The sequence below is a fragment of the Rhizophagus irregularis genome, chromosome 4 (assembly GCF_026210795.1).
Source record: "Rhizophagus irregularis chromosome 4, complete sequence".
Taxonomy (NCBI): Eukaryota; Fungi; Glomeromycota; class Glomeromycetes; order Glomerales; family Glomeraceae; genus Rhizophagus; species Rhizophagus irregularis.
In genome coordinates this window covers 4,453,777-4,475,412 of record NC_089432.1, presented here as the reverse complement: position 1 = coordinate 4,475,412, position 21,636 = coordinate 4,453,777, and the positions used below count along the sequence as shown (strand labels likewise).

General features: G+C 27.0%; 4 protein-coding genes across 5 annotated transcripts; 3 read left to right on the top strand and 1 right to left on the bottom strand.

Annotated features, from left to right (window-relative positions):
- Positions 1–4,957: 4,957 nt before the first annotated feature.
- On the bottom strand, positions 4,958–6,411 carry OCT59_024288 (uncharacterized protein; the record flags this gene model as incomplete). Of its 2 annotated transcripts, XM_066135325.1 has the most annotated exons (10): positions 4,958–5,105; positions 5,184–5,218; positions 5,297–5,345; positions 5,465–5,484; positions 5,638–5,673; positions 5,770–5,805; positions 5,902–5,936; positions 6,034–6,056; positions 6,129–6,162; positions 6,399–6,411. In XM_066135325.1, 10 exons carry the CDS (start codon positions 6,409–6,411, stop codon positions 4,958–4,960), a joined length of 429 nt encoding a protein of 142 aa, XP_065991357.1. The 2 variants fall into 2 exon arrangements, with proteins under 2 accessions (XP_065991357.1, XP_065991358.1); XM_066135326.1 differs by lacking the exons at positions 6,129–6,162; positions 6,399–6,411 and adding an exon at positions 6,218–6,258.
- Positions 6,412–8,300: 1,889 nt separating this feature from the next.
- OCT59_024287 (uncharacterized protein) lies at positions 8,301–11,027 on the top strand (the record flags this gene model as incomplete). Its single annotated transcript, XM_025325227.1, has 7 exons — positions 8,301–8,528; positions 8,967–9,042; positions 9,127–9,305; positions 9,384–9,744; positions 9,814–10,539; positions 10,605–10,907; positions 10,987–11,027. 7 exons carry the CDS (start codon positions 8,301–8,303, stop codon positions 11,025–11,027), a joined length of 1,914 nt encoding a protein of 637 aa, XP_025182162.1.
- Positions 11,028–15,608: 4,581 nt separating this feature from the next.
- OCT59_024286 (uncharacterized protein) lies at positions 15,609–16,016 on the top strand (the record flags this gene model as incomplete). The annotated part of the gene is made up of 2 exons (XM_025325226.2): positions 15,609–15,735; positions 15,805–16,016. The coding sequence occupies 2 exons, from the start codon at positions 15,609–15,611 to the stop codon at positions 16,014–16,016; spliced, it is 339 nt and encodes a 112-aa protein (XP_025182161.2).
- Positions 16,017–17,772: 1,756 nt separating this feature from the next.
- Positions 17,773–20,025, top strand: OCT59_024285 (uncharacterized protein; the record flags this gene model as incomplete). The annotated part of the gene is made up of 5 exons (XM_066135322.1): positions 17,773–18,000; positions 18,086–18,161; positions 18,239–18,417; positions 18,496–18,856; positions 18,926–20,025. The coding sequence occupies 5 exons, from the start codon at positions 17,773–17,775 to the stop codon at positions 20,023–20,025; spliced, it is 1,944 nt and encodes a 647-aa protein (XP_065991356.1).
- Between the last annotated feature and the right edge of the window lie 1,611 nt (positions 20,026–21,636).

Sequence of the window (21,636 nt, the reverse complement as noted above, 5' to 3'; positions counted from 1 at the left end):
TGTAACTAAAAAAAAGTCAAAAACTTTTTATTAGGTTACACAATTAGTTCTGACCGGAATTATAATTTGGCCAGAATTATGCGGTAAAAATCAACTCTTAAAATTATATATGTTGGTCACGTGATCTGATCGTCAAAATAAATATGATGACGCGAAATGTTTTTGTTTATGTTTTTTTAACCTTTTAACTTTTCTTCAACTTTCTTTTAAAATATCAGCAGGTAAGAAAAACTTGTATTCTTTATCTTTTTATTTTCCTAACTTTTTACATTTTAATGTTACTAACTTGCTTTCTTCACTAACTTCATACTTTTTTTTATTACTAATACTAATAATTTACTTTTTAACAACTACTAATTTGCTTTCTTTACTAACTTCATACTTTTTTATTACTAACACTAATAATTTACTTTTTAACACTACTAATTTGCTTTCTTCACTAACTTCATACTTTTTTATTTAATACTAATAATTTCTTACACTAATAATTTACTTTCTTCTTTGATGATACTACTAATTTACTTTCATGTTATTAACATACTTTATTTTATTTTATTTTCTTACAAATTTTTATATTTATGATTATATCAAATTTAGTATTTTATTTATGAAATATTGTGTATATTTTTTATATTTTAAGTCAATAAAAAAAATTCATAATTTCACTTTATAAATTGCCTGTTATTACTGTAAAATTTAACCTATAATTCCTAAAATATGGCCTAAAATTTGGCTCAAAAATCACACAATAATTGTATAAATTCAGGTCAAAAATAGGATAATTATTGAATGAATTACCATGCAATAATTGTGTGATTTATTGCAATTTTTAGCACAATTATTGTATGGTCAAATATACAGAAATTGTAGTGAATTTAATTGAATGATTTTTCAACAAAAATCACACAGACTTTTTTCATAGGGCAATAATATAATATATATTTAATTTTATAACGATTATACATATGAAAATATATTAAAAACAAAGTAATAGTAACAAAATAGTAAAATAATCATGTGTCAATAATATAAAATAATGCAACGATTGTACTATAAAGATATTTTGATTTTTCTTGTCTTTTTCGTTAAATTAAATTTGTGCATATGATTGATTCAGGGAATTCGTGAATTCTGATAATGAATCAGAGGAGACCTACAAAGTGAAAGATGAAGTTACTGTAATTGACGACTTTTCACAAGAGTTCCGAAATAAAAAGTCTTACAAAAGAAAATGGAAAAATATTAATAAAAAGCTGTATTATAATAAAGTTTTGAAACTTTTTTTTTCGGAACTCACTTGAGAATCCAATGCCCACAACGAAGTTAGTTTCCATAAAAAAAGGAAAACCCGTTAAAAAAACTTTTTACTTTATAACATCTTTTTTCGAAACTCAAGTATCTGGGATTCTGTTTTTCTAAGTTGGATCCAATTTCCTTACAAAAAGGAAAAAAAAGCTATAAAAACTTTTTTTTATAGTTTCAAATTCCTTTTCAAAAACTCACTTGGGAAGTCACATCGGAGCTAATTCCCCTAAAAAAAAAAAGAAAATGGTAAAAAAGTCTTTTGTATGAAATTTTAAGTTCCTTTTTTTCAAAACTTACTACTAATTAGGATTCTAGTTTCCAAGCCGGAGCTGATTTCCCTTCAAAAATGGAAAAAAAGAAAACTTTTTTAAAGTTTCAAATTTCCGTTAGTGTGATGTCCGAAGTGAAAATAAATACCTACAAGCAGTCAACTCGACATCAATAAAGCTTTCAAGTCGCAGAAGGATCTGGTACATTCCTGCTCTATTCAAAGTGTTAGATACCAACACGTATCTGGTTAGTGAAGGCGTGCTTCTTTGGAACTTACCTGTTCTGTGCTGCTGCATATCCAGACTTCTCTAAAATTAGAAAACCCGAGGCTGATTTCTCACTGAAATCCTATGTGTCCAAGCCATTTAAAATAAAAGAAAAAAAGAAAAAAGAAATTAGTAATCATTTTTTAAAAGACGAAATATAAATTTTTTTAAAAAAATAATACACTTACCAAACTTCCACGTTCAGAGAACCAAAAAGCTGCCTAGAGAAGAAATGAAATGAAATATTAATAATTGTTTCAAGAGGCAGGCTAAAAACATTCCTCTTTACCAAATCCTTGTCCAAGAACTTTCAAAAAATACGGAAATTTACATTTGTCTAAAAAAAAAGCGAAGGAAAGAGAAAGTACGAGAGAGAGAGATAAGGAAAAATGAAGGAGGGGGAATTACGAAAGAGAAGGAAAGGTGAAAATGAGAGTTTAAATTTTTTTTAAACTTTTTTTTTATACTTTAGACTTTTGTTTAAAAAAGTATTAAATCACGTGATACACGTGATAATTTAATATAGTCTCATTTTTCCGATAAAAAAGTTTCTTATAAAAATTTTTTTCATTTCTTTTTTATAATGTAGAAACCATTGTGTAGTTTATATAATTATTACAGCAATTAAATAACATTTAGTCCTTATATAAACTAATTTTATTTATCTAAAAGAAACTGGGCTATCTATGACTATGCATACGTTACTATTTAATGCATCTTCTTGTTCTTCCCCTTTCCCTGTAATTGCTTTTCTTTTTCTCCTTCTCTTCAACAATAAAATGCTTTTTACCCTCTTTTATACTTACCTTTTCCACCTCCGATATCTTTTCCTAAGTATTATTTTTTAATAAAGTTCAAGTTCTTCTTGTGAAACTTTCTTTGCTACTAAGTATACTGGAACCTTATTATACAAAACTAAAGCCTGCATCTGATAATACCCTAAATTCTTCACTTAATTTCTTGGTATTTTGCATGTAAATAGGGAAAATTAACGTGCAAATTCATCATCTCTTTTTTTTTAAAAAAAAATTGTTTCCATATAGCTCTGTGTGAATAATTGCAATCCCCTCTTTTCCTTTAAGTCTGACTTCTCTCTTCACTATTTCTACTTTTAAGGGTTTCTTTTTATATAGGTTCTTACTCTTTGATGTTTAAATTGCTTTTTATTTTTATACCTAATTTTTTTAACATCCTTAACGGTTATCATAATATATTAAATCACCAATTCTTCATCTTCTGGATCATTTACTTTTTTAGTTAGTACAATTACTTGAATTCTTAGACGTTGTGTTATTTTCATGTAAAAATTTTTGTTGTACCTCTCGCAGCCAACGTCAAAGGTCAGAGGTATCCTTTCCAAATTTCTTCTATATTATCTGTAGGCTATTCTCAATATTCCTCTTGCTAATACTTCTACTATTTAATCTTTTATGCTTGTTGAAACACAAACATTTTTATATTTCTGTGTTTTTCACATACCACTAGAGTAAGAAGCTTAAAATTTTGGATTTCCGATGAATATTTGCTCTTTAAATGGATCTAGATGTGTAAAATTTTGATGGTAATTGGTATATTAATCATATCCCTTATACTTGGCTGTAACTTTTCCGGGATTGTCTGTACAAAGTTGGAGTCATGCAAATTAATCTCAATTGATATTATGTGATTATAAACAATAATGAAAGTATTTTTTTTTTATTTTAATTTGATGAATGTTTACTAATTGTTCATTTGTTTTATTTTTTCTTTTTAGGGATTTTTTGAAGCATCTTAACTATACTTTTTATTAGTGATGCAAGCATTCTGGGTTTATTAGTATGAGGTTAAAGGTCATAAGCTATACCACCAGCTGGCAAAGTGTATGAAAATTCTTTTAATTCACAAAGAAAGCCTTGCTAAAGTTATCTTTAGTGTAGGTCTAGTAATACATTGCCTTAATTGAGCGTGGCTATGAAGTTTATGATTCTTAAGTAAACTCCAATATATCCTATGTTTAATTACACAATTTATTTACGTTATTATACATTATTGCTATATCAATAAATTAACAACTAAATAATGACTGAGTGACTTGTTATTTTATAATAATGCATTAATGTTATTATAAATGGCAAAGCCAATCAAAATTTTTACGTATTTTCAGATAGTATTTTCATTAATGGATTAATATTGTATTAACTTTATTATTGCTTCTATATTGTCAAGTTGAAGTGAAAGGATAAAAAGGATAAAATCTATAATTTAAATTTTTTTTTAAAAAAATAGTTGTATTATTTAAAATTAAAAAAAATTATTCATATAGCCAATATAAAGTGGTGATGCACTGAACTGGACAATCGAGACGAAAAGAATACCTTGATTGACCTGTTAGTCACATGATAGTCACATACTAGAAGCGTTAAAGTCACAGTTTCAGTATATATCAACAACATATTCAAAATATATTATTCATATATTAACAACAATATTCAAAATATGTTATTAATATATCAACAGCATATTTGAAATAACTTTGAAATATATTAACAATGTATTCAAATTATTCACTATATCATTAATTTAAGTACATATTCGAAAATATTGTAAATTTATTTTATTCATATTACAAAAATATTTACTACATTTATATTAGTTTAAGTTTAAATTTCAACATATATTAAAAATATTATAACATTATTTTATTAATATTACAAACATATTACGTATATTAAAATATGTAGAACATATATATACCATCTGTTAGTAACATGTAGTGATTATGTATAACATATTTTGTGAAAACCAGAGGTTTCTGCAGAAACTTCATATTTTTAAACAACGTTGACACTGCGCCAAAATCACGTGATTCATCCGTCATTATTGAACGTCATACAACACGTTGCAAAAGTGAGAAAATGTATCGGCACTACGCTTTTTTAATTTACCATAAAAACGATTTCACTGCACCTATTTTACTACTGTAAACATATAGTCAAAACGTAGTAATTTATTTTTTACAACGTTGTAAACACACTTTATTTGCATATATATTTAATAAAGTAAACAATGTTATATATTACATATTACGCTAGCTAACTATTAAATTATTCATTATTAAGTATTGATAATATAATTCTTTATATAAAATGTATAAAAGTATCTGAAAATAAAATTATTTGATAAACATGTTTTGCTATAGTAATTTGAAAAAATCCAAAAAAATGAAACTTTTCCTTAAAACGAAATAATCCCATGAACTCCAAAAAACAATCTGTCCGCCGAGATCTAAGAAAAAAATAAAGAAACATTAAATGTTTCTAATTAAAGAAAACAAAAAAAAGTAAGTTTCGCGTAGAAATTTACCGTCTCCAATCTCCAGGTACCCAATCAAAGCCCTTCTATAACTACAAAAAAAAAGTAAAAAATAAGGATGTTTCCAATACTAAGAAAAAGGTAAATTCCATTATGAAACTTACCATTTCAAGATTCCAATACCCTATTCTGCTATTCGAAACTTTACAGAACCTATAAGTAAAACAAGTAAAATAACTTTTTCCAGTATCAAAGTCAAATTTTCATTTTGATTCATTATATGCCAATAGTAATACAATTCCTGTCAAAAATAGTTCCCACTGAAGTCTCACATGTCAAAAGGTCTGGACATCTGAAAGAGAAGTATTGAAACATAAAACCTAAAAAAAGAAAAGAACATGACTGTTTAAAAAAAGAAAAAAGAAGATGAAACGTTAGTTAAACGTTTCGTTAAATAAAAATGAAAAAATTTAATTCGAAAGAATTTAAAAAGGAAAAATCTAACCTTTGAAAATTTCACACATCCAAAGGCCTGACCTGTCTAAAAACAAAGAAAGAAAATGAAACAATAGTTAACATCTTATCAAAATAAAAAAATTTAATTCAGAAGAATTTAAAAAAGTAAAAAGAAATCAACCATTGGAAATTTCACACATCCAAAGGCCTGACCTGTCTAAAAACAAAGAAAGAAAATGAAACAATAGTTAACATCTTATCAAAATAAAAAAATTTAATTCAGAAGAATTTAAAAAAGTAAAAAGAAATCAACCATTGGAAATTTCATGCGTCCAAAGGCCTGATCGTCTAAAAAAAGAAAGAAACAAGAAAATAAAATTTTAGTTAACCGCCAGTCAACGTTTTGTCAAATAAAAAAAAATGAAAGAAAAAAAATTTAACTTACCACAAGAAATACAAAAGAACCGCCTAAAAAGAGAAAAAAATGAATTGTTAAGAACCATTTGTTAAAAGATGGAAGAAATAAATAAGAAACTTTACCAAAATGTCTCCCAAAATAACTTGAAAGAACCATCTAAAGAAAGAAAAAAAAGAAAAAATAAAGATGAAAAAAAAGAAAAAAATCTTACTGGAATTCTGATATCCCTTCCTTTACCAATTTCTTCTTCATCAATTATAAATTCATCATATTTAAAATAACGAATATACTCATTCTCTAGCTTTTTTTCAATCCATTTTTTTACCGAAGTTATTTTGTCATTTAAGTTATAATATACTTATTTTTTTTTTTAAAAAAAAATCGTTACGAACTCTTAATTTTCATTGCATAATGCAATGATTTTTGTCTAATAAAGAAAAATATCAAAATGTTGCTAAATGTTCCGCTAAGATTTTTATTAGAGAGAGTGAAACAAGAGGAAGAGAAAAAGAGAGGAAGGGAAAGGGTGAGACTGTGAAAAAGGAAAAAAGTTTGTTAAAGTTTAAAAAAAACGTGGCTGATCTGTTAAAATTGTCACGTTAATCACGTGATACATAATTTCATATAAATAAGGGGCTTTCCCCGAAATTTGATTTTTTTTTCCTTTGCTTAACATAATTAGGGAATATAAAATAATAAAAAAAATGAATGGCATTCAGAAATATTCTAAGCAATTATTATTAAATTTTTTTCTTACATTAGCTGATACTTAAGTATAAATATCTGCGCATAAAAACAATTTAATTATTTCAGTATAATATAGTATCATCATCGTTACTATGCAATTATAAGCATTGTAGTCGCATTTTCAACATCAATATTATGAAAATGAAAAAAATAATACTTAAAAAATTTTAATATAAAAAAAGCCATATTTATGATACAGTCACAATGTATCAAACAACGCAATTACAGTATTGTAGATGTATTGCAATTTCGTATTAACATACAATGCATTGTTACGTTACTAAAATAACAACGTGATACTATAGTGAAAGCGATGTCATAAAATCACAGGTTTCAGCAATGTTACTATAGATGTCTGATCTTATTTTAATAAAAAAGTGATAATTATGATGTGATACAATCACACGACGGCACATCAGGCACATTGCGAAGTTATACAGTACATGATGTGAATTTTATCGCCTTCGCATTTCTAGTTCTTAAGTTATTTAGCATCACCTACTTAAAGTACCTCAAAATTACATAAAATTTTATTAAATGTTTTAGATAAAAATATATTTATAATTTTCTTATTGAGACCTTGTAAAAAAAAGTGTAATTTCTAATCAAGTGGTAAAAACATATAAAAACTAAGAACAAAGTAACCAGTGGTCTATTTGGATAAAAAAATTCGCTTATATAGAGCTAGCACACAAAACCTTAACTTTTAACATCCGCTACTCTTCTACTATGTATGCTGTGCTGAGAAAAATAAAAAAACTAAAGTTTTGCGAAATTTAATATGGATTTTTGTGTAACCAATTTTAGTTTTGTCTTGTGATCATCAATATGTGTAACTAATTATAATTTGTTGTAATTCTGGTCAAATGTATTAATTTTGTTAGTTTAAGCCAAATTAACTATAATCACATGATATAAATTTCTTTTTTGATTGGTTAATTTATAATTAACCAAATTAACCGTTAATTAACCAATTTTAGTTAAACATAATTAACCAAATTAACCATTAATTAACCGCAGTTAATTAACCATGGTTAATTATACTAATTTTCGCCCCTAGTTCCATTGATTCTGGCTTGTGAACCGGATCCGATTGATCAACATCTGGAATTTTTTGATTTGTAATCAATTGTAAATCATCCGGATCCATGTCTTCTGTCGTCATTACATGGAATCCGAGCCAACTCCACATTGGATCCAATGGGAACCTGGGGCGAAAATTAGTATAGCCATTAACCCCATCCCTATGTGTAACCCTGGGTTGTCCCCGTTTATTTTACATTACGATGTATTTGCGTAAATTTTTTCACTGCCGTTGGTTAGTATGGTTAGTATTGTTTTGATCAACATTTGTATTGTGCATTCTTCACCAATGACATCTATCTATCCCCTAGGTGATACTGGGTAAATCTTTTTTGTGACACTGTACGACTATCGGAAATTAATTGCATAAAAAATACTAAAAATAGTTTTTTTTACAACTTTAACTTTTCGGTTTTAATACTTTTATGCTAAATTATTACTATTCAATTTCTGATAATATCAAAATGCAAGATACCAAGAATAAAAATGAATGGATTAAGTGGATTGAAGAAGCTATTGACGAAGAACATATAAAATATTATGAATACAAGGAATTTAATAACTTTCAAGAAATTGGTACCGGTGGTTTTGGAAAAGTGTACCGTGCAAATTGGAAAAATTTAGAGAAATGTTTTGCAGTAAAGTCTTTTTTTAGTCTTGACAATATCGCCGTAAAAGAAATTATTCGTGAGGTAATTGAATAAAAAATTTTGAAAATTTCTTAATTTACACTGGGTGTTCATACACGTAACACGTGACTTCATTAAAAAGTTATGTAAAAAAAATTTTTAATAAATAGAATTTTAAAAAGAACATGCGGTTTGTGTATTTTTGTCTGTTCCGCAAGTTTACTTAAAGCGTGGAAGTTGATTTTGTATGTCGATTTTGATTTGTTTAACAAATTCTTTTTTTTTTCCTGTTCTTTGTTTGAACGGTTACGATACATTTCGCCGAAAAATAGGGCCAACATTATGCAGAATTATAAATATCTCAGGCCAGAGATTATTTTTCGGCGAAATGACTTTCGGTGAAATGTCACACCCCGTGTACAAATAGAAATCGTCTTTTTCTTTTTAGCATTATAACATTTATTCATTAAAATTTATTTATTAAAATTTGAATTTATTTAGTTAAAAAATCAACGTGAAGTTGATTATCATGATAATATTATTCGTTGCCATGGAATAACAAAATTTGAGTCAACAGGTACTATAATACTTTAATTAATATAATATACGTATTTTATTCATAAAAAATGAATTTTAATTGTTATTTTCTTTTGTTCTTTAGAATATCATGTTAGTAATAATTATATGTTAGTAATGGAATATGCTAATAATGGTAGTCTTCGAAGCTATCTGGAAAAAAACTTTAGTAAACTTACATGGGATGAAAAATACATTATGGCATACCAGTTAGCTTGCGCTGTGTCATGTTTACATAATGAAGGGATTGTCCATCGTGACCTGGTAATTTATTTATCTTCTTCAATCATTGTCTATAATATTATATTTGCATTACTAAGTTAATATATAACTTTTTAATAGCATTCTGGTAATATATTAGTTCATCAAAATACGATCAAATTGGCGGATTTTGGATTATCAAAAAGAATTGGAGCGTCATCAAATATTCAATCCAAAATATTTGGAATGGTACCTTATGTTGATCCAAAAATTTTTAATAGACGAAGAAATAATAATAATCAAACATCCCAAATTTACTCATTAAATGAAAAAAGCGATGTTTACAGTGTTGGCGTACTGTTATGGGAAATATCCAATGGTCTACCTCCTTTTTATGTTGAAGGTGAAGGATATGATGTCGGTTTAGCTTTAGAGATTTTACAAGGTCTTAGAGAAACAATTGTTCCTGATACACCCGAAAATTATGTAAAAATTTATACTAGTAAGTAAATTTTAAATGTAATTACTTAAATGTTATTTTTCCTAATCTTAAATTACATTTATTATTTAGAGTGCTGGGATGGTGAACCAGATAATCGTCCGAATATATATCAAGTAGTTGATTGTTTAAAAGAAATGATTACAAAAACAGATGCAATTACAGAAAATTTTCAATTGTCAGGTGAACAAGAAATCAATGATGCTTCAAATACTAATAATTCAGAATCACAAGGAGATTTATCTCAACTTATTCAAGATTTTAATAAAATGAATACAAAAGAAATTGATTCTATGGTAGTTTTAAGTAAACAAAAGAATCTTACAACTGAAAAAGATTTTAACAGATTAATTGATGAAATAAGTGATTTTATTTACAAATTATCAAACAAAGGAACTGCTTGGAAATTAATAAAAAGGCAATTTATCGAATATCTTAATAGTAATTATAATACTAATTCAGAAGAAATTTATAATTGGTTATCAAATAATCAAAATAGTCCAAATTCAATTTTTTTATTTGGATATTTTAATCGTTATGGAATTGCAACAAGTGAAGATCATAAAAAATCTTTCAATTTATTTATTAATGCATCAAATCAAAATCATATATTAGCACAATATTTTGTTGGCCATTGTTATCTATATGGAACTGGAACTACAAAAAACGAAAAATTAGTTTTTGAATACTTTGAAAAAGTGGCTAATAAAAATTTTGCACGTGGACAATTAGGTATTGGTTATTATTGTTATGAATATGGAATAGGTATTAGCAAAGACTTAAAAAGGCTATTTATTGGTATGAAAAAGCTGCAGATAATGGAAATATAATAGCTATGCGTAATCTTAGTTATTGTTATATAGCTGAAAGTAGTGTTGAAAAAGATTATAATAAAGCTTTTGAATTGTCTAAGAAATCAGCTGAAGGAGGAGATTTAGGTGGAATAACTCTGTTAGGATATTGTTATAATTATGGTATTGGAACTAAAATTGATAAGCAAAGAGCATTTGAATTATATCAAAATGCTGCAAATCTAGGAGAAATGGTAGCACAATATAATCTTGGTACTATATATGAACTTGGAGAGGGAATTACAATAATAGATATAGACAAAGCAATTCATTGGTATGAAAAATCTGCCAAACAAGGAAATAAAGAAGCAAAAGGTAGATTAGAAATACTTCAAAAAAATATAAAATAAATAATTCATAAAAAATTCGTTAAAAATATCATTATTATTTTAAGATTGTAAACATGATGATAATGCTTTAAAAACGTTAGATTAGTACCTAATTTTATAATCATTCTTATACATCATGACCTTTTTTTTTACTTATTAATTTATTTTACTATGGTATGAATAAAAAACATTTATATTTTGATTTTTTAATTTTACATTGTTATTTAAATTAGTTATTAAAAGAAAGATAATTTCTTAATGTACACTAGTATGCGAAACACATTAATTTGTCACCATGTCACATCCCTATAGTTTCCATTTTTACTATTTATTCTAGGGACTTAAAATTTTTTTCGGTAAAAAAACCTTATTTGTCATATATTATATGTCACGCACCATAATTTCGGCCAAATTTTATAATTCCAGCCAAAAATTACTATAATTTCCATTTTGGGAATCAGAGTAACGTTACACAATCCAAAAAGGCAATTTTGCTTCTCAGCAAAAATGAAAATAAGTTACACAAATTTCCAAACATGGAAATTTGTTAACCGAAAAATGACAATAATCACGTGATCAGTGTTTACACACGGGTGTGTACAAATAGAAATAGTTTAAAAGAAAAACTGGGTTCAAACACAAAAAAAAAACTCTTTCCCCCTTTTTTATTTTGTTAGTTTTCTGCAGTAATTTGCACTTGGTTATTTTTATATAGTTTTCTACGAAAACCCTAAGGGGAACGAGGCCTTGTTAGGCGCCTCGATCATTATACGACCCTATAAAAAAATTGGATACGTTTTTTATAAAGTTTTTATACGATTTTTTTTCCTTAGAAATAACGTATCATAATAGGATACGGAAAAATGCACAATTCCGTATTACCAAAAATATGGTTTGGATACGGAATTTGCACGGGATTTATATGGAATTTACATGATTTGATCTGATTTTATCACGAAATTTATACGATTTGGTCACTGAATTTACTATTTGTATTACAGTTTACTATAATTGTATTTACATAAATCTAATTTCACTTTGTTTATTTTTTATTTTTTATTTAATTTAATAAAGTACAAATACATTATGAAAATTCCCTCTTTATTAAAACCACCTATTGCAACCTAAATTATCTATAAGTTCAGGTTCATTTGGAGTCAAACAACCTAAAAGAACAAAAAAAAAGATTGGAAACAAAACCCCCATCTGCAATCATCCAAGTCACCAAAGGTCAGCATTCCTACAAAAAAAGAAAGAGAACTCCAGAATGTCTGACCTACATAAAAGAAAAGAATTATGAGGCGTCTAATGAAAAAGAAACCAAAACAACAAAATAAATCCAAAACTGACCTACAAAAAAAGAAGACTCTGAAGCAACAAAACTGAAACAACCTACAAAAAGAAAAGGACTCCCAAACTGATCTACAAAAAAAAAAAAAGAAACTGAATATTCTCACAAAAAAAAATCTGCTGGCCTATGAAATAAAAAAAGGAATAAATATAAATAAAATCAAAAAAAATATTTTTTTAAAAAGAGGGGTAACGAAGTTAGGAGAGTTAAAAAAATTTTTTTTTTAAAGGGAGGACGTCAAAGTTAGAAAAATAAAAATTTTTTTATAAAGAGGAAATAGAAATAGAAAGAAGAAATTTTTTTTAAAAAAAAAGAAGAGTGAAAATAAAAGAAAAAATTTTTTTTTAAGGGAGTGATGAAAAAAAATTTTTTTTTCAAAGGAGAGTGACGAAAAAAAAATTTTTTTAAAGTGAGGTACGAAAAAAAAAATTATTTTTAAAGGGGGTGATGAAGAAAGAAGAAAAATTTAGAAAAAATAACAAAAATAAGACAAGAGAAAGAGAAAGGAAAGGAAAGACAGAAAGGAAGATCGGAAGATAAAGTAAGGGTTTATATAAAAAACAAAAAACGTATCATAACAAAACAATAAACAATCATGTAATCTCGTGTTATGATACGGAATTTTTGTAAAATTATCTTCTAAAAATATTAAGTTTAAAAATTCCGTATACATTCCGTATGATTAATTTTTTCCGTATACATTTCTTATACATTAGTTTTTTAAAAATGAATTACTTATTAAATATACGGAATTTGTATACAGAATTTATAGAAACGTACATAAAATGTATACAAAATGTATCCTTTCCATATACATATTTTTTATAGGGCGAGGTTTTAGTTCTTATTTTATCCCAATACTAAGGGACTATGTCATCTTCAAACAACAAGAAAACCAACTTTTCCTTGGCCTCATATGAACCTCTGAAGCTTTATCCGCAGTTGGACAGACACTCCGATAGCAGAAGAAATATTCCTGAAGGCGGACTTGCTAAAGATAATGTTTTAGGGACAAATATTAAACCACAGGATAACGTAACTTCCAACTACCATAGTCAAAGCTCCTTTACCTCCACCAATACTTTCAACCTTTTCTTTCTTGGTCTCCTTCAAAAAGTTTCACATGACCGCTGCATCTAAAGCAGATTATAACAAGATCTACAAATTTAGGCGTTCCAAAAGTTTCTTTTTTGAGGTTGTTGATCAAATACCTGACACCAATGAAATTTATCTTAAAATATACACAAACGATCATCATATGCCATCAATCCTAATTCGGTATCATTCCACAAGTAAATTACCTAATCATCGATTTCAAATATCAAAATGCCTCACGCACTTTTTTTTACATCAATGAGTTATTTCTCAGCGTATTCAGAACAAATTTTTTAACATGATACGACTCAAGTTATTGGATAGAATCAACCTGATAGCATCACATGAAAGAAAAATCACGTGCAGTAATAATATCACCAAAACTTTTTTTAACTTCTTTTACAAACGATACAGATTTCACTTTGGTATCTATGTAGCTTGCAATAATCCAACTACAAGGAAGTTTTCTCATCAAAAGACAACACCATGCCACATACCGTGTCCTTTTGTTAAAAATTTTAATAGACACGCCTGTTGCCTACACCATTCGCTCATCGCTCAAGACACAAATTCACCTTTGAGGGAAAAGGCTATATCAATACCTTCGAACAAAATCACTCATCATAAAAGCTTTCACGCTAATATTACTTATGAAAAATATAATAATAACTCGAGGCAAAAGATTTTTCAAATCAATTAGGCATATCTTATACAATGCGTTACGAAGCACATGACCTTAACTCAATAATCTCACCCCCTAATAAGGCCATTGGTCCTATGTATACCAAGATATATGAGAATTTCACTAAATCACCAAGTTCTAATCCACGAACAGCTGCAAGATAAAAAACTCGTTTTGATAGATCTTGTCAACGTATCTTCAATAATAATAAACCTAACTCTGGGTCAGCTCTCAAACTTTGGCATAAGATTAGCCTTGTGAATCAAAGGAAGTTCCTTTTTTATTCACACCAAAAGATACATACATGTATCCTGCATTTGAAATTTAATATGGGATTATTTGGACGTTACCCAACCATTCTCTTGTTTCATTTTCCATATGATCAGAATCGCGCTCTTTTACACCTAGCTAAGGATAGGTTTTTTCCTTCTCATACTCTTCTTACATCAAGAAATAATACCACAAATTAGGACTCAGATGAAGAGGATAACTCTTCAGCCGATAATGGCAGGGACGACACATCAGAAAACTCTTATAGGGATTGGTACATTGAAAACCTCATCGATGAACACTATGGCAAAGGTGCATCCAAATATATTGATGCCGTATCACTATTACAGGATACTACAATTTGACTATCCTTGAGAGATGCATATATGCTAGGTCTAAATGAATATCATATTGACGAGATCAAAGCACGTGATCGACTCAATGAGAGGAAAATGTCATTAAAGACATAAGGGATCACAATACTGCTGCCAAACATTATCTTAGGCGTACAAATGCTATGACCAGGGTTGTGGTAGTACACCTGTACTAGCAAAATTCTAGTACGTACTGTACTAGCAAAAATTTCGTACAAGTACTAAGTACACTGTACTAATACAATTATTACTTTTTAGGATATAATTTAACCATTTTAGGTAGATATCATGTGATCAATATTGTTTATATTTATAAAATTAACCAATAAAATTTATTAATAGTATGTACTAAAATTGTATTTGTACTAAATTTTCAAGTACAAGTACAGTACTTAGTACTGTACTATACTGTATTAGTACTGTACTAGTACAATTCCCAACCCTGGCTTAGGGATCGGAAAAGATTCGATTAAAATCGAAACTATCGAAAATCGATAAGAATCGATTTTAAATCGAATCTCGAATAAAAATCGAATCTACTTATTGTGGCGCAGTTTCGTTAATTTGACCGTAAATTATTATTTGTTCATAATAGTTAATTTTGGCCAAATTCATAATTCCGCCCGCGAATCACGTGACGGAACACAAACTTCCTAAAAAGGAAATTTATCTCCCAATAAAATTCAAGTTGCTATCACACAAGGTTGTACAAATTTCCAAAAAAGGAAATTTGTTCGTCGATCACTGTAATTTTTTGTAATCACGTGATATGTGTTTAAACACACCTATTATAAATAGTATAAAAAAAAATCAGTATTTGCGAAATGATTAATCGCGATTAATCGATTTTAGAATCGATTCTAATAATGGGAATCGATTCCAATCCCTACTCTGGCTATGACCTTTTTCACTCGCATGAATGATACCTTTCACGAGCGTATGGATAAAATTCGCAAATTTGCATTTAGAACAAATACGAAAAAAGTTGCTGATAGACATATACTTACATCAAGATGTCTTAACACTTTGATAACAGATTTTGGTAAAAAATATAGGGATGAACACTACCCCTTTAAACCGTACCACGCTATTATCTGACCAAATGATGTAGAATATGTTAAAGATGACCTTGGTGATACCTCTGATGATACGAAAATAATAGAACGTCACCCAAAAAAGCATCGCGCAAGATATACTCATTATCATAATTATGGAGATCTTATACCTCTAACAAAAAAACTTTGTATTTTCGATTTTAGGGAAACTAAAGAAGACGACTTCTTACCCGCTAACATAGATTTAATTTTCAAATTTAGTACTTAACCTAGTTTAGTTTTCATATTATGTATTTCATGTTTTGAATTTATAGTTCGTTTTAGGATAGATTTTAACAATTACAAATAGTGTGAAACATTCCACCTATGACAGTATTTACAGGTGGTGACTTTTGTCGAAAGAAAAATACGGGTTAATTAGTTTGCTTTTTAATTGTGGTTCCTGTTCTTCCTTTGGTAGTAGAGGGGATCAGGCTGGTTCCAACGTCTTTAAAGAAGTTTGGGTCCATCCTGGTGATGGATGATAGCTAGAAGTAGGATAACTCACGTTTGGTATATGTCCTTTTGAATAGTCTGTCCGGCTTCACATAAAATAAATAAATAAAAGAAAAACTGTTAAAAATGTGTTCTGCTAATAAAAATAAAAATAAAAAAAATTATAAGAAAAACTGTTAATAAAAAAAAATGTAATGATCTTTTTTTTTCTTATAAAAAAAAAAAATTTATTTAAAAAATTTAGTTTAGAAAGTGAATTGATTAGTTTGATGTTGGTAAATGAAAAATGACTGAGTCATACTATATCTTTTGTACAGTGTATTTATTTTTTTGGTTCAGTTCACTTGGTTTTGGTTTTAAAATTGTGGTTTTCGATCAAAACCAAACAAACCACAAATTGATCGATAAAACTGAACAGGACTACTGTAAAATTGAATAAAATATTTACTTTATTTAATAATATCCACTAAATGAACATTTTGTTTAATTGGTTATGATTGTAAAATTATAATTTTTTTTTATATGAACTTTAGAATTACTACTATACATTTTATCTGAAATAAAATCGTCTATTAATTATTATGTAACAATAAATATAAGTTAAAGTAATAATATTCTGAAAGAAAGGTATTTTATCGTAAAAATAGTTTAAAAAGAATTTGTTCTTTAATATTGATCGCTACCATTTTAGCGAAATGTTCATTCAGAGAAATGTAATTGGTATCTGGACTTTTCATCACCGAAACCCATTTCGCCGAAGCCATTTCACCAAAGGAATATTTCACCAAAGGGATATTTCGCCGAAAGGACATTTCACCGAACCATTTCACCAAAACCCCATTTCTCTGAATTTCATTTCTCCAAAGCATGGACATTTCGCCGAATGGACATTTCACAAAAATTATTTATTCCGTTTGGTTATTTTACTGTTTTATACTAAATACATAAAAAATCTTTTCTAGATAAATTTTTAATTGCTAGCTGATTTTTATCGTTGTTTATAATACATTAAACTTTTTTACTTATTTTTTCGTGATAGTATTTTCAGGAAAACAAAGTTATTTATTTATTGCTTAACAATTACTAATATTAGTTACTTGAATGATGAAGTGATAATATCCTGGATAAAAAATTCTCTAAAAATAATTTAATTTTTATTTTCATTGCGCAATGAATATAAATGTTAATCGCTACCATTTCGGTGAAATGTCCATTTGGCGAAATGGAATTCAGCAAAATGAATGATTCAGTGAAATGGATTCGATAAATACACTTTCAGGGAAACGTCCTTTCGGCGTATGGACTATGGTTCTAAGGTTAACTTTTCACTTTGTAACATATCAATACTGCGGTACTGCGGCTAAAATTCAAGTGATTGACAACTTTTGTTTGTGACACTGTACGACTATCGGGAATTAAATTGCATAAAAAAATACTAAAAATATTTTTTTTTTTTTACAACTTTGAACGATCGTTTTAAACACTTTTCTGTCAAATTATTACTATTCAATATATCTGATAATATCAAAATGCAAGATACCGAGAATAAAAATGAATGGATTAAGTGGATTGAAGAAGCTATTGACAAAGAACATATAAAATATTATGAATACAAGGAATTTAATAACTTTCAAGAAATTGGTACCGGAGGTTTTGGTAAAGTGTACCGTGCAAATTGGAAAAATTTAGATAAATGTTTTGCGGTAAAGTCTTTTTTTAGTCTTAACAATATCACCGTAAAAGAAATTATTCGTGAGGTAATTTTTGAATAAAAAAATTTTTCTTTTTATCATTAAAACATCGTTTATTAAAATTTATTTATTAAAATTTGGATTTATTTAGTTAAAAAATCAACGTGAAGTTGATTATCATGATAATATTATTCATTGTCATGGAATAACGAAATTTGAGTCAGCAGGTATTATAATGATACTTTAATAATATACATATTTTACTCATAAAAAATACATTTTAATATTTTCTTTTGTTCTTTAGAATATCATGTTAGTAATAATTATATGTTAGTAATGGAATATGCTAATAATGGCAGTCTTCGAAGCTATTTAGAAAAAAGCTTTGATAAACTTACATGGGATGATAAATATATTATGGCATACCAGTTAGCTTGCGCTGTGTCATGCTTACATAATGAAGGGATTGTCCATCGTGACCTGGTAATTTATTTATCTTCTTCAATCATTGTCTATAATATTATATTTGCATTACTAAGTTTATATATAACTTTTTAATAGCATTCTGGTAATATATTAGTTCATCAAAACACGATCAAATTGGCGGATTTTGGATTATCAAAAAGAATCGGAGCATCATCAAATGTTCAATCCAAAATATTTGGAATGGTTCCTTATGTTGATCCAAAAATTTTTAATAGACGAAGAAATAATAATAACCAAACATCGCAAATTTACTATTTAAATGAAAAAAGCGATGTTTACAGTGTTGGCGTATTGTTATGGGAAATATCCAATGGACAACCTCCTTTTTATGTTGAAGGTGGAGGATATGATGTTGGTTTAGCTTTAGAGATTTTACAAGGTCTTAGAGAAACAGTTGTTCCTGATACACCCAAAAATTATGTAAAAATTTATACTAGTAAGTAAATTTTAAATGTAATTACTTAAATATTATTTTTCTTAATTTTAAATTACATTTATTATTTAGAGTGCTGGGATGGTGAACCAGATAATCGTCCAAATATATTTCAAGTAGTTGGTTGTTTAAAAGAAATGATTACAAAAACAGATGCAATTGCAGAAAATTTTCAATTGTCAGGTGAACAAGAAGTCAATGATGCTTCAAATACTAATAATTCAGAATTACAAGGAGATTTATCTCAACTTATTCAAAATTTTAATAAAATGAATACAAAAGAAATTGATCCTATGGTAGTTTTAAGTAAACAAGAAAATCTTTCAACAATAGTTGATGAAATAAATGATTTTATTTATAATGTATCAAACAAAGGAATTGAATGGAAATTAATAAAAGGGCAAGTTATTGAATATCTTAATAATTTTAGTACTAATCCAGAAGAAATTTATAATTGGTTATCAAATAATCAAAATAGTTCAAATTCAATTTTTTTATTTGGATATTTTAATCGTTATGGAATTGCAACAAGTGAAGATCATAAAAAATCTTTCAATTTATTTATTAATGCATCAAATCAAGATCATATATTAGCACAATATTTTGTTGGTGATTGTTATCTACGTGGAATTGGAACTACAAAAAATGAAAAATTAGGTTTTGAATACTTTGAAAAAGTAGCTAATAAAAATTTTGCATGTGGACAATTAGATGTTGGTTATTACTGTTATAGAAACGGAATAGGTATTAATAAAGATATAAAAAAGGCTATTTATTGGTATGAAAAAGCTGCAAATAATGGAAATATAATTGCTATGCGTAATCTTGGTCTTTGTTATAAAAATGAAATAGGTGTTAAAAAAGATTATAATAAAGCATTCGAATTGTCTAAGCAATCAGCTGAAGGAGGAGATTTAGGTGGGATAACTCTGTTAGGAAATTGCTATAATAATGGTATTGGAACTAAAATTGATAAACAAAGAGCAGTTGAATTATATCAAAATGCTGCAAATTTAGGAGAAATGACAGCAGAACATAATCTTGGTTTTATGTATGAAAATGGAGAAGGAATTACAAAAGATATAGATAAAGCAATTTATTGGTATAAAAAATCTGCTAAGCAAGGATATAAAAATGCACAAAATAGATTAGAAATACTTCAAAAAAAATAAAATAAAATAAATAATTCATAAAAATTCATTAAAAATACGAAAAATCATATTTTTTTATTTAATGTTTGTGAATATTTTAAACGTGATGATAATGCTTTAAAAGCGTAAATAAAAAGTTCATTAAATTAGTACCTATTACATAATAGTTCTTACACATCATGATCTTTTTTTACTTATTAATTTTTATAAATAAAAAAATTTATATTTTGTATTTTTTTTTTAATTTATATATTGTATCAACTTATTTAAATTAGTCATTAAAAGAAAACTGTTAATAAAAAAAAAATGTAGTAATTTTTTTTTCTTATAAATTATTGATATGATAATTTGAAATTTTTATTTAAAGAATTTAGTTGTAAAAAAGTGAAATTTGATGTTGGTAAATGAAAAATGACTGGGTCATACTATAGTATCTTTTGTACAGTGTATTTATATTTTTGGTTCAGTTCGGTTTTGGTTTTAAAATCGTGGTTTTCAATCAAAACCAAACAAACCGCAAATTGATCGATAAAACTGAACAGACAAAACTTACTGTTAAACTGAATAAAATATTTAGAAAGTGTTGATTATAATTTTATTTAATAATATCCTCTAAATGAACATTTTGTTTAAATGTATAGTTATGATTGTAAAATTATAATTTTCTGAACTTTATAATTACTATACATTTTACCTTTAATGATTTTCAATTAATTGAAGAAATTAAAATCATCAAGTTTAAAAAAAAGAAAAATAGAATGAAATAAAATCGTCTATTAATTATGTAACAATGAATATAAGTTACTCGAATGTTAAAGTAATAATATTCTGAAAGAAAGGTATTTTATCGTAAAAATAGTTTAGATCGCTACTATTTTAGCGAAATGTTCATTTGGAGAAATGGGCTATTCGAAGAAATGACACTTCAGCGAAATTTCACTTTGGCGAAATGGCTTTTGCTAAATGGGTTTCGTTAAAATGGACTTCGGTGAAAGTCCGGATACCCTGCATATATAAATACTAAATTCTTCATTTTTAATGTATAAAATATATATATATATATATATTTGAAATAACTGATCGATTTGTCTTTTTTTATATAAACAAATATCCAACGGTTAATTGGACTTGAACTGAACTTGATAATCGAACTGGTAAAAACCACCAGTAATGATCGGTGTGACTGAACTTTTTGCATCCCTAAGCTTAATTAACAATTACATGATTTTTGTTATTATCTTTCACAGTTAATAACCGTGATCTTAGTGAGATATATTACTTCTTCCAATATTAGCGATACCATATAATTATCCTAATTTTGATTTATTAGTGGATAGAATGTAGTATTGATGCGAGAATACCTAAATTATTGTTTTAATAAGAAGTTACTTATTTACAGTAGAATTTATAATTTTATTATAATAAATGATATGGTGCATGCATTGTAATCAATAACTGTTATTAGATATAAGATTTCAATTCTTCTTTTGACTGTCTTGATACTTGTTTAGGAAGAATTTTTTAAATAAATTGCTTAATTTACTTAATTTATATTTACTGCAATTATTTCTCCATTTTTGTATATTAATATGAAATCAATATTAAACTATCTTAGTATTTTATAAATGAATT